Source organism: Notamacropus eugenii, chromosome 3, assembly GCF_028372415.1.
Source record: "Notamacropus eugenii isolate mMacEug1 chromosome 3, mMacEug1.pri_v2, whole genome shotgun sequence".
Classification (NCBI taxonomy): domain Eukaryota; kingdom Metazoa; phylum Chordata; class Mammalia; order Diprotodontia; family Macropodidae; genus Notamacropus; species Notamacropus eugenii.
Window position 1 is genome coordinate 160064417 of NC_092874.1, and position 17380 is coordinate 160081796.

Sequence of the window (17380 nt, forward strand, 5' to 3'; positions counted from 1 at the left end):
CAGGATGAATGTTTTTACAAGAAAGTATTACACTTCTTACCCCCAAGTGCCACAAAGCAGTGACCCTTCCATGGCAGGGGCTGAATTGAATAACACTGTTGCTGTCCTTGAGTCATTTAGTTGTGTCCAACTCTTCTTGATCTCTGGACCATAGCATGTCAGTACTATAGCCATAGGGTTATTTGTCAAGCATATTGATATGGTTTGCCATTTTCTTTTACAGCTTATTTTACAGATAAGGAAACTGAGGCAAACAGGATTAAGTGACTTCCCCAGGGAATCATAGTTAATAAGTATCTGAGGCTGGATTTGAACTCAGGCCTTCCTGACACCAGTTCCAGCTTTCAGTCCACTGAGTCACCTAGCTACTTCTGAATAGTACTGGAAAAGGACAAAAGCCAGAGGTGGTAAAGTATGGGAATAAAAGAAAATAGCCTAATCAGACTACATTCCACAAAATACTAGAGGAAATGTTTTGCTTCACAGGTGAATTTCTGTTAACCTATCCTCCAAACTTCAAACAACATATCAGAAGCCTGGAAAGTTGGAAACATATTAACGGCCCCCACTTTTTTTTGTACCCTCAGCCCATACATCTTGCTAAAGAAAAAATATGGAATGCATGGAACTTAATTAACTTCCTGTTCCCACCACAGTCATCTCTTGGGTTCCCATGCATTTTGAACAAGTTAGAGGTTAACATCCTACCCTCCTTCTGCTTAGGAAGGCCCTTGTCAACTAAATTATATTCAATAAGCATTTATGAAGTCCTTACCTATTACTTGCTGGGCATTATATACCATGTGACTAAAATATAGTATCCATTTAATGTTAAAAATCATTTATAATAAAGAAACCTGTAAACCCCAAGTCCAGATATATGTGGCCACTTCACATATTTTCCAAAGGTCTGCAGCCACAGGCAACTGGCATCACCAAACTAGAGAACATTTTTTTTCCTGGTCCATAGCATCTACACCTGTAACAGCAGCCTGGACACAGAGATTCATAGGTTGGCTGTGGCTCTGATGTATTACTCTGGGTAGAAGGCATCCCAGGGCATCAGCGGTGACTTGAGATCTTTCCATTTTCAACATTAAATATAAAAATATTTACAGATGTCTCCCCAGGAACACTGACTTCTTGAAAAGAGAAACATGAGATATTTTGAGACCAGTAAACAAAATCTTAATATTGCATAGACTCCTTGTCTCTAAGTAAACTGGAATATCTATATAGGACCCCAGCATATAAGAATTCTCTTGAGTCTTCTAGACCAAAGGTGTCAAACTTGAAACATAAAACTCCCAAATGGGGTCTGAACAAGATTAATATGTAATTGGGAAGTGTTTAACAAATGAAGAAAAACATAGTATGTTTGATGGTTTCATTTCAAACATGTCCAACCCTTTGTGACAACATTTTGGGGTTTTTTTGGCAAAGATACTGGAGAGGTTTGCCATTTCCTTCTCCAGCTCATTTTATAGATGAGAAACTGAGGCAAACATGGTTAAGTGACTTGCCCAGGTTCACACAGCTAGTTAAGTTTCTGGGGCCAGATTTAAACTCATGGATGTCATTCCTAGCCCAGCACTCTATCCACTGTACCATCTAGTTGCTTCTCAAAATATAGTAAAGTTAATTTATGGCTTTTGTAAGTCAATATGCAGTTGCAGGGATTTGTTTATATTTGAGTTAGAGACTACTGTTGTAGACTTCCAAATAATACTTTGGTAGGGTTCTGACCTTGCTTCACAGTCTAGGCCAGAATAGTCTTTTTGTTTCAGGGGTGAGGAGGACATCAAGGCAGCAAGTGGTCTGAAGTCTCCCTCAGGTTCAGAAGATGTGGAATACAAAGATCCCCTGCACAATGTATACTGCATATTGTGGTCATCAATTCAATTCAGCTCAACCAGTCTTTTATTAAATACATCTACTATGTGACAGGTACCATGCTATGCCTAGCAGATCCCCATGACACAAAGACAAAAACAAACATTCTTTACCCTCTTCCATGCCTCCATGTAGATATCCTTTATTCCCCATTCACACACTTTTCACCTCCCTTCATGACAACCGTGAGAGGGAGTTGCTATGATGACCTCCACTTTACAGTGGAGGAAACAAAGGCAAACAGAGGTTAAGTGTCTTATCCAGGGTCACACAGCTAGTAAGTGTCTGAGGGTTGGACTTGGACTCAACAGTCTAAGCTAAAGATGATGAGAACCTAAGTAGGGTAGAAGCTACATGAGTGGAGAAGGGAACATTCAGTGCCACCCTTGTTCCCACCCCCACTTCTGAATGCACTACGTAGCTTGGCAGCATAAAGCCTTGGAAAGAGAATGCAGTTATCCCTTCCACATCCCCAGGGTAATGTGCACAGCAACCCCACAATCTGGAAAATCTGCATATAATTTTTTGCCCCTCCCTTCGTACCAGAGAAAAGAAGTCTGAATTATTATGGTATTAGAAGATAAAATATGTTGACATTATAAAATATTATATTTTATGCATTTCTGAGTTTCTAAATTTTTTCTGTGTTGCCTTCTGACCTTTGCATGTCATCTACAGCTCTGGCAAAATTCCCCCCAAATTCCCATTTTCTTATGTTGACCCATGATATATCAAAACTAGAATCGGGTAAGTCGTGATATGGAAGGGATAACTGTACCATCAGATTATCTAAAGTGCTTTCTGAGAAAGTGGAATGAGATTTGAAGCAATAGCAACAGTTAGAAGCTGCAGAGAGAAAGATTAAAGCTTGGTATGAACAAACAAATAAGCATTTATTAAGCCCTTATTATGTGCCAGACATTGTGCTAAGCACCAGGTATATATATCCAAGCCAAAAAAAAAGACAGTCCCTATTCTCAAGTACAACACTGAAGGGGTACCCTAGGTAGTCCAGTGGATAGAGACAGCCTGGAGTCAGGAAGACACCTTAGCAAGTCAGTTAACCCTATGTGCCTCAGTTCCTCATCTGTAAAATTGAGACACAATGGAGAAGGAAATGTTAAACCATTTCAGCATCTCTGTCAAGAAAATCTCATGAACAATGTCTATAGGATCCCATAGAGTTAGACATCACAGAACAACAACATCAAACCTTCAAGAGCTTAAATTCTGGTAAGGGAAGACGAAACAAAAAAGGAAATTTTATATATATAATATGTGCATGTATATATGTATATGTTATATATACATATGTTTTATATACACACACATATATACACACATATACATATATATCTATACACATGTCTATACATGCATTTTTTAAAATGCTAGGTATTATTAGTACTATCCAAAGTGGGATGGGCTGCCTTGGGACAAAGCAGATTTCCTCTCACTAAACCTCTTCAAGCCGTGGAAAGATGACCATTTACTGGGAAGATTGAAGAAGAAATTCTTGACCAAGTACAGATTAGACTAAATGGCCCTAGAATTGCTTTCTCTGCCACCCTACCCTCTCCAATGCAGTGAAACATGGAAGAACACAGGATGACAGGATTGAAAGCTGGAAGGATTTTTCCAAATAATCCCTGAAGATGTACTGTCCCCTTCCACCACAGCACACATTCTCCACTACACTGTGAAGCCCTTGGGCTGGACAACAATAGGTCCCTGCCCAGCTCCACTTAATGACTGGCTTAGAGTGATTATCACTAAGTAACAGTTTCTGTTGATTTAGTTATTCGTTTTTTTGTTCATTAAAAGGGCAATTCCCTGACTACTTCTTAAAAAGGCCTATTCACTCAATGGGAGTTACCTTCCTCTAAGTGAGTACCTGAAAATGTCAACCTAAAAGGGTCAAGGTCTACCGTTGCATCCTGGGCCATCTCTAGTCATCCTGATGAATATCTGGTCACTGGACCCAGATGGCTCAGGAGGGGAAAGTGAGGCTGGTGACCTGCACAGCCCTCCCTTACTCAAAACAAAGTCAAGTGCTAGTCATGTCATCATTTCTCTGATGTTATCGTCTTCTTCAAAGAAGGATGAACACAGACAGGCAGTTCCAAATGATTAGATCTCTGAGCAAGTCACAGCTCTGAGCAGCTACTCATTGACTCTAGAATACCAAATTCTGCTTAATGTCTCATGTATTTGCAAAAAACAGAATCGGAGAGGATGACTCACTTGCCAAAGGCTGAAGAAGGGCCAGGGTCTATCACAGGAAGCCAAATCAGGGCTTGCTAAACTTCAATGACACCTTTGTCATGGTCATTTACCCTCAGAGACCCAGCTGACTCCTAGACACCAGACAGACAAGTTGTGTCAAAGCTAATAACTCAAGGAGAAGAATGACCTTGTCTAATTATCATGCATGGTTTGCTCTGTGATATGTGACCATTCCCCTATGTATATTCTCTCACTATCAGGCATTAATATAAATTTTATTTTATACAATTATCCAGGCAGGCAAGGCCTTGACACTAATGTCTCAATCCCCAGGGACTTAGCCTGTGAGTATACACACACAGGAACACATTGCAATAAAGAACTGCTCCATGTGAATTAATTCTGATCTCTACATTTATATCGACAGGAAAATCAGGTGTTTCCACTGACAGCCATGCATCCAGGGTGTTTAATTTAAAGCAATCTCTGCATGCTCCATTGTGCACATGCTCCTGAGGCTTCACACAGCTCCCTCCTTTGAATATCCTCACACTTCTGCAGAAGCAAATTAAAACCAACTCTAATATAATGCCTTGGCAAGGAGGAGTAGCTTTTGAAAGTGACAGCATCATAAAGATTTTACACATTTCCTTCTGTAGAGAATGTCAAAGTGATTGCCATGGAGAAGCTTATTTCTGGCACTTGAAAACTAGTTCTTTCACTTCTTATCATCAAGAAATACTTATTAGTCATGGTATTAATTTATAGTCTGAAATATCTCTCCCCCAACCCCCAAGCCAAGTACTTAAGACACAATTTTATTAAACTATGGCACGCCCACCCTGGATGAACAGTGTTTATCTGTTGCCTTGATTTTGTAGATTAAAAGGAATGGGTTAAAGGAATGTGACTAATATTCTAGAAGCAAATGAGACCTTTTCTTTTTCTAGCCACTCTTGATAACTAAAAAAAAAAAAAAAATAGCTAACTCATGCTTTGGATTTTTTTTTAATTCTATTAGTTTTAACTATTCACCATACGGGGTATTCTGATGATCAGCCTTTCGGATCATGTTGTCAACAGGACGGTTTATTAATTTTTAAATATCATGTTTCAAAGCAAGAAAGAAATTCTCATTTGAGGAATAAAAACTGCTAGCATTTAGGTTATGACTTCTTAAAAACAGTTAAGCACTTTGCCATACGCTATCAACTGTGTAGATTTAGGAGAGACCTAAACTGAAATGCTGAAGAGTTATTTTTTTCATTGTTTTTAGGCTAGTGCTACTGTTCTGGATTTGGAAATTGAGGCTTATTCTAGCAGCCAGGATATCTGTCTTCATTCCCTTTTATTCCCTCAGTAGAATGGCTAAATATACTCTAAGATACTCTTTTAGAAATGCTCAGCCTTCCCCTCTCCTAGCTTTCCAGTTGCCAAAGTAGTTGCATGGAGTTTAATACTCCAGTTTACAGAGATAAGATCATCAATTTGATCTTCGTACGTGAAGAATTATCATATCCTTCTCCAGCACAATATTTGAATTCTGCTCTGTTCCAGATTGTAATACTGACATTGGCCATCACATATGCATACCCCGTATTTTTTCATAAGGTAAAAGAGATGAGGGAGTGTGGATTCAATAGCAAACGTGAAGCATCTACTACGGCTGCATTGTGGTAGGCACTGGAAGAAATCAAGATAATTCAATTATGCCTGCTCTCAATAAGCTTATATTCTACTAGAGTCTTAGGGCAGTAGAATGTACCCTCTACAAAAGATGAGTATAAAACACTCCTAACTTATCTTCATTACTGGAACAACTCAAAACTTCTGCCCTGCTGATGATCAGTATGAAAAAGCTTCATATATGGAAGACATTATGGATTCTGTCGCTGTTAATGTTAATCTCAGTAAAGAGTGAATGTGGAAGGCAGTAGGCTTATTTCAACATCTGGATTTCAACTGTGACTACCTCTGGTCTTTATGATAAAAGTCAAGTTATCAGTTAATTCCTTGGAACTTCATTTGCCTTGTCTACAGAATGGTGTAACAAAATCTGTACTACATAAGTTGTCATTTGTATGTTATATAAAGAAAGCTAATAGTGATGAGTGTGGTAATACACACTTAGATAGTTTACATGGCAGTTAGTGCCATAGTGCATAGAGCACTGGGCCTGGAGTCAGGAAGACTCATCTTCCCGAGTTCAAATCTGGCCTCAGACACTTACCAGCTATGTGACCCTGGGCAAGTCATAAATCCTGCTTGCCTCAGTTTCCTCATCTGTAAGATGACCCAGAGAAGCCAGTATCTTTGCCAAGAAAACTCCAAACAGGGTCACAAAGAGCTGGATAAGACTGAAAACTAAACAACAACAAAGCCAATGTTCACCATTCGCAAAGACCTGCTTTGGAATAGTCAAAGTAGCACCATACAGGGAGATAGTAAATAAATAAAAAATCATGTCGCAAAGAGAAATAAAAGGTTTTACCCTCTATCTTTCATCTTCTATTTCAAGCCACAAACCTCATCTTAATATACCCATTTGAACCAATTTCTGGTAGTATCAGAGATCAAGGTTATTCTTTAGGTCTATTGTTTATCGGTTGTGATAGCAACCATTCATGTAAACAACCTTGAAATTTGGGACTGCTGAAATTGCAGCAATACTAAGAGTCATTGATACCAAAGCCTTGACCTTTCAAGAGATTCAAAGGCCTTATTTCCAGACTAACCAGAGAAATCTTCTATAGCGTGATCCTTCCTACTTATTGGTGTTTTATTCTTTTGCCAAGCATATTCTGTCATTCAAAAATGCGCTTGTGTGTTAATTCATTCTCTTGATTAATATTTATTTCAGGACTGTAAGTCATACCTTTACTAAAAGGAGATTATATTAAGATGATGTTAAATCACACAACTGTCAGACTAGTTTGCTTTACTGTATCTTTCTAGTAATTATACGCTCTTTTTGCTGTACTATGACAGCATTCTACAAACTATACTCACCAGTCCTCAATAACATCCACGCGGTGGTTAAATCTCCATTACAAAAAAGAGAAAGAATAAAAGCCACATGACAAGGGTTGTAACTAGACAAAGAAAAGTCAATAATAAACCCTAGTCTTATTATTACTTGTGACACACTTTTGGCCTTGTGAATTCTTGATTTCAAACGGTTGAGCTACCTGAAGAATCTTTTCTTGCAACCCCCAGAAGCAGAAACCTCTTGCCTAATTAAGAGGGAAAGAGACAGAGACATAGAAACAGACAGACATAGAGACAGCGTTAGAGAGACAGAAAGTCAGAGGGAAAAGTAGAGACAGAGAGAAATTATAAGCCTTCCCAAACTGACACCTTGAGAAGAGATATGAAGGGCTAAAGAGAAAGGTGGAAGTGTTCAGATAAGACTGAGCATCTTTCCTGGAATCCCTCCTTCATGTTTAACTCTAGGAATCCCAGAGACCTTCCAATCTCAGCAATTAGCATTTTTCATCTTGAGTCCCTGTAAAATCCTGCTTGAGAGTATAGCACCCCAGAAGTTATCCAGCAAATTGCAATGGTTCACTCCATTCTACAGCCTACTATATCATGCTGCTCAATGGTTCACTCCATTCTACAGCCTACTATATCATGCTGCTATACTTTGGAATTTCTTGCTTACGTTTAGGGTTTTGTTTTTTAAGTTTTATTTGTATTTGCAGTTGTGAGGTCTTTGGGGGGAGGGTAATTTTAATAAATAAATAAATATGCCGCATTCTTGTTTTTAGAACATCTCAAATAGAACACGGTTGGCATGGTTTTAAGCTTCTTTCCCAGAGTTCCACTTGCCTTGTAAGTATTAGCTTTAGAGACATTTCATGAAATATAGAAGAGCAAATTTCCCACCACAGCATTTTTTTTTTCTGGGCTGCTAGCACTTTATCTAGCTTTTTGTGATATATTTTTCTAATATTTTAATCTAACAAATCACTTTCCCAGGATTTTGTGAAAACGGTAATACTGAAGTCCTTTTGTATTCTGGAATTTGAACCATTTTATCATTTTTGCTTTTCAATGTAAATTTGGAATCCAGAGAACTAGGGCCTTGGGAACTGAATATTAACTGAATATTAACTTGAATGTTTCTTTTTAATTGTAGACCCAACACAAACTTCGTGAGCAAAGCATTACCCCTGTCTTAGGCTCATAAGTAAAATGAGAACGTTGCCTATAATATCTACCTCCAAGGGCTGTTATGAGCATGTACATAGAGTGTCTTGAGAGCCTTAAAGCATCGTATAAATGTCAGCTATTATCTTCCTCTTTAATATTGGGGTTACTTTCCTTGACCCTCTCACAACTCAACATTATCCCTACCTTTGCCAAAACTTTTAATTATTTTTCAAAGCAAGGAATTCGCCCAGGATTCATGTAGATTTTCATTTTATTATTCTATTTCCACATGATCCTGCCAAATAACATTTCCCTCCTCTGATCTTTAGTTTATGAGCTTTTAATAGGGTAAAAATAAATTTCATAGGCTTTTCTAACCTTTTCTGTTTCTCTCCCTAAATCTAGATGTTACATACAAGGATCTGCAGGCACAAAAACCTTTAATCAATAGTCTTACTGGTTTGAATTTCTTTTTTCTTACAGAGTGCTGATTTACTTATCAATGAAAAATAACTAATATAAGGATTTCAATATAGCTCAAAGTGTTGTGATACTGGAAAAGCCATTGAAAAAGAAATTGGTAGAATTGTAATGAGGAAATCTTTGAAATTAAGACCCATGAACATGCAGTCTTGAAGAAAAGGATTTTTTTCTCTAGTCTTCAATGGTTATACCTTACATCAATAAATTACATTTCAAAAGAGTGAGAGGACAAGTGAATGCTCAAGTATCGTTTTTAGCTGTGACTGGAAGGCCAATGTGCTATTTCAGTAAAGGTATTTAAAGGGAATACCTCAAAGTGGTTCATAAATGACCACATTTCAAAAATATGATACTTTTCTCAAACACAGTTCAGGTTCCAGAATAGTAAATACCCATCAAATTTCGGCACTTTTATTTTAATGCTTAACTGGTTCTGTATTTTAAAGTTCCACAATTAAAAATGCAAACTGATGATAAAATTCAACAGAAGCATATGGTAGCAGAGAAATTCAGCAGAAGCAAGTGTTAGAATAACATTTAACCAGAAATATTCCATATCCATATTCAAAGAGTATTTCAAGCACTGCTTCATATAGAACAGCCCAATTTTGAATTACTGTAATTAAGTGTAAAAGTGTGCTGATTTGTTGGTCCCACAATGTCAATCTTTTCCATACACTTGTTAGTCTCTAAATAAATAAATAGGGGAAAAAATGAAAACACCAACAGCAAGATTCCTTCATCCTCTGGAAAATGGTGAGAAGACAGATAACATACAAGCATATATATGCTAAATTATAGAACTATATTTAAGGGATATGTAATTATAACTGTATAAAATATATTAAAAATGACAAAAACATGTAAATGTATACATTTTTCTTGTGGGAAAACTAGTCCTTTGTTGTTTGAAATGCTACAATACATTGCCAAATGTGTTTATCTTCTGAAAATAGAAGTAAATATCTTTAATTGAATTACATTTATTTACCATACAGGGATTTAAAAATATAGCATGAATATTTCAAGATCAAAAAAGGTTTTCTTTTGCCTTTCCAAAAAGCATGCCAAAATTATATTTAAAAGTATATTTTCCCTATACCAATAGAGTCATTTTAAATATTTTTGTCTTGTAAATATTGCACTGAAGAAAATAAGAACTATTAAATTTCCTTACATAAAACCACCATGTCATGACATACATATGTAACTGTTATAAACTATACTTAACAACGTGAACATTTTATGAGCAAAAAGATCCTGCCTATCAAGGTATTTGCATACTAGAAAAAAAAAAGCAAATACTCTTAAAAAGGAATGATAATAAGCTGATGTATAAAAATAATACACATTTGAACATGTATGTGTACATATATGTATACACACACATTTACATACAATAAAGTCAGGGTTATTTAATTTACCAATTATGTTTTGTCTCAATAGGCCTATGTCATTAATATTTAAAATCTTTGGAAGAAAGATGGTAAAAAGCCGAATTGAACATAACAGCACATATCAATTCCTATTAAAACCCGCTGCCTTTTTGCTGTACTCTAGGGAACACCCATCATATATACTATAGCACCACAGCAATATAGTTTGTTGTTCACCATGGCACTGCATGTTATGAGAAACATTTAGACATCTGAAAGCACTAAAGAGCATAAAAATTATATACATATATATTCACTTTCTTACTGAATTAAAATTTCATAGCCATTTGTCAAGAAAGAGAACAACTACAATGGAAGACTTGCAAGCAGTTTGGACTCTGTGCAGTGAATAGTCCTAGAGCATTATAAAGTTGTAAGAATACAATTAGCTCCCAGAGCTTAAGGGTTTAAAAGCATGTTTTTGTGTGTGTTTACTTTCAATAAAGACAGTAACAAATCCTTGTTCCAAATGATAAAAGGCCATCATTACTGAAAGTCATAGGCTATTTCCTAAGATATGAGATACAAACTCTTGCTTTGAAAATACCATCCCAGTGGCAGAATTTATATATTTAACATGCATTCACATGTTAAATACATATAGATCATGATATGTATTACATACATGTCACATTGTTTTACATGTATGTATGTAAACATTAATATATTTGTGTCTATATGCATGTATGGGTGTTCTTACAAATCTGTAATAGATAAGCAAACAAATACAATTTTTAACCCATTGAAAATCAGTATGTCCACGCTGTTTTAATCTGAGGTATTTAAAAAATTTGGACATATTCAAATAATAAATACATTCAAAAAAAGAGAAAGCCTTAAGTATCTTTATGTTAAAAGAAAGATATACTCTTAATTTGAGAATTTTGAGCAATATTTTCCCAACTGAATTAGAAATGAATGCTATTTAAAATCATGCACAGGTTAAATATCATACTTTGTGTGTGATACAAAGCTTGCACATTTTATGCTTTGGCCGCATCTCAGAAAGAAAACAAGCAGGGCATTTTTATTATTTCACCTTTTTTCTTGATTTGAAGTTTGGGAAATACCAATAAAAGATGTTAAACAACATTTATTTTTCATTCAAACAGAAAAAGCGTTAATTGTCCTTCCTGATTATAGTCTAATGTATCTTTTCGGATGTCAGGACATTACATTAAATTGCTTAACAAAAAATAGGCTTTAATTTAATTTAATTTAATTTAATTTAAACATATATATCTTGGTCTTTTTCATCTAGCTAATGCCACTTTTGAGGAGAATATATATATATATATATATATATATATATATATATATATATATATATAGTAATAGAAGAAAGATATCAAAGTATACAAATTCATTTGAGCGTAGCTCTTTCTTCCTAACTTGTCTTTTCTGTACTTTTCCAAATCGCATTTGTGCGTGTCCAACAAGAATGCCAACATATTTCCAACACATTCGAATGCAAAGGTGCATGTATAGTGGTACACATGTGACTGCATTCAAATTTACAAGGCCATTTAAAAAAAAAAAGCAACTCTGTTGCAAGTTTTAATCACCTGTAGCTTTAGACATTTTCGAGAACAGCTGATGGGAAAGACAAGTGACAAAAGAAATTTAGGAATACAGTATACCTTCAACTTTCCTTATCTACATTTTGCCTCTTGAGCCACAAGAAGCACAGTTTAAGATGACTATAATGCGAATAACCATTGCTAAACACTGATGAGAACGGAGTTCACATCAGGAATGATACATTAACAAAAATTTTTCCCATGCCATGTCCTACCAACAAAAATTGTCCTATTATTTTCAGATGTTATGTCTTGGATGTTTAAGGCAGAAATTATTCTTTTATAGATTCCACTTACAGGTGCTGATTTAAAATTTTCTCCACACAGACTCAGCCATATCAGACAATCCCCAAATATCAATAGCTATGTCATGAATGATATTTGATACAATGGCATTTTTGAAGGACTGCCTAAGAAATAAGGCATGATGTAGGAGGAAAGGCTTTACATGACACTGAGCTATAAATATAAATGGAAAGCTTTTGAGAAACATATATAGTGGGGTGGCTAGAACACCACACTAAGAAATCAAAGAGAGAGGCCTTTACTTAAGTGCATTAGTATAATAGGGTGTGTTGATATTTTGCATTTTAAATCTGGCGTGTTGGAGCAGATGCTCTAACAAACTGTTTCTAAAACTAAGAGATGGCTCCTTACTCTGGAAGCTGCTTTAAAAAATGTAGGCTCCTAGCAAAGGCCAAGTATGCAATCACTACATCTCACATCTCACTCTAAGACAATCCCTAGTGGAACATTGTTAGGATATTTAGGCTTATCTTATTTTAGCCAAAAATAATAAGAAAGCTATTAAATACTAAATGGAAACATCAGAATTCCTTTTTGTCTGCAAAGGAGCACCAATTTTAATGTTAATTTTCTGAAATATGAAAGCATTTTATTTGCATTCAGTAAAGATTACAACATTTAAATTAATTTTAAAAGGATATAATGTATACACTAGATGTTAAACTTACCCAAATAACCTATCCTAATCATATTTTCTAAATGCAGACAGAGGATGTAGGAAACAGCAAGTAGACAAGAATATATTACAGAAATCATCATGCCTTATTCTCTGTTTCATGAAGTTTGATCATAAATTGAGCCTGGCTGGGGGGAGGGAGGGAGAGGAGATCTAATATTGCAGCCTCTGATCAAGCATGTATAGCACCAACTTTTCAAATAAATATCCTGTCAAAGAGAGTGTAAATTTCACCTTCTGAGGACCATTCCCCCTCTTCCCCTACTCAGTACTGGTTATAATTATATTTTGGAAGTAATTTATTCTGAAATCTCATCTTTGAGTAATTGAAAATTGTATCTCCTTCTTCCCCTAGTCAGTACAAATCGCTGCTTATTCTCTTACTTCTGACATAATTCATTCTGGAATCCCATATCTGGATAATTGTGAATTTTATCATTTGTATGTTATCTCCACTAGTAGTAAAAAAAAAAAAAATCATTGAACTCTATTTAAAATAAAGGAACAGCAACATCTCCTTTTATGTCTCTGCTATATCTTACGAAGCTACGCCAAAATCTTCTTGGTGAACAGGTAGTTGTGCGTGTTTCAGTTTTGGACCACTGAAAATCAATTAATTGTTTCAGTTTAAGAAAAACATTTATTACAAATTACTCTAATGCAGGAAGGACTTGCAATTTAATATTTGCCTATGGATACATTTTCACGAAGTTGATCCTGCAATTTTTTTCAAGGGGAAATTTTTTCCACTTGAATTTTTTAAATACCAATAATTTTATAACTAGTAAGGTATTTCTATTAAAATGTTTTTAAGAACTATAAATGAATACTGTCAGTTTCAAAAACCAGGGGCACAAAACGTTGCTCAAGTCAAGAAAATGTAAAGTCAAGGCACTTTGGAGATAACTACATTTGAAAGAATTGTAACTTTATATGGGACAAGAGCTCACAATTTGTAAACTGTAAGCAATTCACTTAAGTACTCACTTTATAGGTCACCCTCCTGACAGAAATAGAAATGAGAATCTGAATCTGATGTAAATAGTTTGGCATCATTATTTGGCTAACTCTGCCTTTCCTTAACATGCAGTGTCACCACCTGGATATCTTGCCAATTATCACACTTTATTTATTTATTTTCTGCAACATTAAGTGTGCGGAAGCAATTCTTATTGCAGAAGGCGCTCTAAGAAGAGACTTTTTTTTTTTTTTACATTATTTGATCAAAGAAAAACAAAACAGTATTGGTGTTACACTCATTCTTTAGTGTGCGAATTCTCTATATTCCTCCACTGACATCTAATGCAACAAAGACTGGGAACTGAATCTATTAATAACTCCTCCAAAAAGTCCCAATTGGTGAAAAGACAGGAGTTCTATCTACTAAAAACAAAAACCAAAAAAACCCTCAAGTCTTCAGCACTAAGCCAGCAAAGGACAGCAAATCCTTTATAACACAAAATACCAGGAAAGAGAAGGCTACCTTTGGCTTTGTTTTTGTTATGTAAAATGCATTAAAGTGAGTCATCCACTTAAAATTACCTACTGGTGGTAGCTGTAACCCAGTTTCAGGAACTAAAATAAATGCTTCCCAAAATGCCTGTTAGGTTATTCAGTGCACTTTACCATAAATGCGAATGATGATGTGTAGGTGCACATATATGTATAGCTATTTGTATATAAGTATATGAAATTATCTCCCTAAGATTTTATAATGTTTCTCGTGAAAGTATAGGAAATTATTCATTCCTACAGCTTCAATGAGAATCTGGCTACCTTTAAAAGCCATATTACCACAGTAAACGGTAGGCTTATCATTTACAAGCCGTCTTAGTTTAGTGACAATGAGAAGAAAAAAAAATGCAAACGGCCCTGTAAATAACTCTTTTAGTCTTCCCTTCAGAAACCAGATTTGGTGACAGCCCCCAACCGCCTATTGTTCATTTTAACTACAGAAACTGGATGTCTCAGTTTTGCTGGCATAGTTCAGCTAAAAAAGAATACGAAGGAAAGGACAGCGTGTTTCCAGGACCCCCAGCAAGCCCACTGCAAGTGACAAAACATTCGGAAGTCCTGGAGGGAGATACACTTCGCATAAGAATAGCTGTCAAGTGCAACCAGTCAATTGTCAACTAAACAAGTTTGTTAACACGGCAATCACAATCGAATCCGAGGCCAAGTACAAGAGGTGTTAGCCCTCTGCTGACTCAGGATTGGAAAAAAAAAGATACATTTGTATAAAACTCATACGTATGTATCTACTAAATCTTAACAGAATCAAAGCGTTTCAGAGGGCCTGGTTACATGTGAACATGTGTCCGGCTGGAAACTTTTCTCTGAGCACAGCTAAACTGTAAAGAGGGCAACTGAGAAATGGGCTAAAGTAGTGGAAAACCCCTGGATTTTGAAAAGTCGCTCATTTTCTCTGTGGATGTTTTCTTGCCTAAGACCGCCTAGCCCTGAACCCGACACTCTATGCGGGAGATTTCGGATTTCAGTTTATTTTCTAAGCGCAAACCCTGCATTTGCTCCTCATTTGTCATTTTCCTCTTAGATTCTGGTATTTCTTCCTCCTCCTGCCTCTCTCTCCCCCAAGTAAGAGAGCCAGGAACTCCTGGTAATTTACAATCCCCCGCCCCCAACTCTCTCTAGCTCGCTCTTTCTCTCTGCCTTCCTTGCTCGCTCTCTCTCAGTCACACACACACACACACACACACACACACACACATACACACACACACACAGATATACACACAAACATACACATACGCACACACACTCACATACACACATGCAGACGTGGTCCACATCCCTCGCCAGCCCCAACTCCTCGGGTGGACTTACGTGACTGCCGAAGGAAAAGGCTCTTCCGATGAAGGGTTGATCAGCAAAGATTGGAAAAGTGTCAGACTAAAGACTAGCAGCCAGCCAGCAGCCATCTTCGGGATAGAAGATCGATTCTTTCTCTTCCCCCCCGCTTCTCACTCCCTCCCCAACTCAGGGGAAAAAATAAAGATGATAATGGAACAAACCGGGAGGGAGAGGGGGAGAGAAAGGGCAAAACACTGATGCACACACTGCAAAGAAAGACGCCTGGAGATAACGCAAGCAAGGTGCCAGAGATGGGGAGGGGCTCGCTGGGGGAGGTAGGGAGAGCAAAATCGAGATCTAGAATGAGGGAAGTGGAGAGAGGAAAACCCACTAGACGCTCACTGCTACTGCCCGCAGCAGCTTCATCTGATCAGCCGCCATCAGGGTTACTTTTGTAACAGATCTCGGCAAGCGCTCTCTTTTCTGTCTCCTCTCTCCCTCTCTCTGTTTCCTTCCCTGATTTATTCCCCTGATTGCAGAGTAGAAGGAGGAGGCGGAGGCGGGGGCGGAGGAGGGGTGACGGTAATGGGGAGGGGGGAAGTAAGGAGGGGGAGTGAAGAGGCAGAGACTTGTGGAAAAGCGAGGTTTCTTCTTGCTTCTCTGCAATGAGCAGACGGGCTCTGGGAAAGTCACAGGGTGGTGGTTGGGGGTGGGAGGTAGGAGGGGAGTGTGTCAGATGAGCCTAGAGGAGCCCGACTAGGAGCAGCTCTCCATAGAAGGAAAACATAAAAGGAACTCCCAAAGTCAGCATCTGAGCTCTCTCTCCCGAGTCCCAGGGGTGGAGGAATGGTACCTAACCCCGTGGGGCTGTCAGGGGAAATGCAACCACCATCTCTCCCAGAAGGCATCCGAAGACAGCATTATACTCCACCAAAAGTGTTTGGCACGCTCTGAGATTCAGATCTTTGTGAGTTATTTTTGTACACGCTTGCAACGTTCTCCCACCCCTCCTCGGAGGCACCAGAATAAACTGCCTGCCTAGGAAACGTGGAGAAGCGATTTAACAACAGAAGTAGGAGGGTATTTAAAAAAAAAAAATGTTTTTTTCGAACCACTAATGATTTTCTACCAGGTGGCACTATTTGCCTGTGAGTGTCTGGGTCCTCTCCTCCGTGCCAGCTCAGATCCAGTCACATATCTGGTATCTCTGCTATCACTAGTTACTGGGTTTGCAACGTTGCAACGCGGTTGCTTGAAGAGCAGGCAGAAAGAGTTAGGTGATGGAGGGGGTAGGACTGGTATTGCTGTAATACTCTCATATATTTACCTGTATAGCAGGGAGTTGGAGGGAGAAAATTCTTCACCAACCTAGAAGATTCATGGAAAGGTGGATAACAGATTTTTTCCTCCAATATTTTCAGGAAAAAAAAAAATCTGGGCACTCTTGGTTCTCCAGAGCTTCAACAAGGAGTCTACTTTGTCCAGTGTTTGTGAAAGAAGAGACAGGTGCAACAGGCACCCGTACTCAAGTGATTGAACCTGGAACAGGTGGGATGGATGGAGTCAAAAGAAAAACGAGGGAGAGGCAACCCTAATCAGCTGTTGCTGCATCCTCCTAATGAGTCACTTACATTTTGGAATTACTGACATAGGTGAGACGCAATAAATAAAAATAATTTGCAAGGTAACAGACTTAGTATGTGGCACTGTTGCAGGGTGGGAAGTGTCAAATGAGATAACATGTAAAATGCTTTGCAAACCTTAGAGTGCTCTATAAATGCTAGCTATTATTATATGCATTATTTTTATTCAGT

The 17380-nt window shown here is 37.4% G+C and overlaps 1 protein-coding gene across 8 annotated transcripts in view; it reads right to left on the reverse strand.

Moving 5' to 3' along the window:
- CACNA2D1 (calcium voltage-gated channel auxiliary subunit alpha2delta 1) overlaps positions 1 to 17079 on the reverse strand; it is a 691308-nt gene extending 674229 nt beyond the window's left edge. For 6 of the 8 annotated variants that reach the window (XM_072653214.1, XM_072653213.1, XM_072653222.1 and 3 more), the window contains exon 1: positions 15600 to 16101. In XM_072653214.1, the coding sequence (XP_072509315.1) occupies positions 15600 to 15694 (95 nt within the window). In that variant the 5' untranslated portion in view covers positions 15695 to 16101. Of the gene's footprint in view, positions 1 to 15599; positions 16102 to 16893 lie in introns of those variants that run through there. The other 2 variants (XM_072653215.1, XM_072653221.1) reach the window with 2 other exon arrangements.
- Between the last annotated feature and the right edge of the window lie 301 nt (positions 17080 to 17380).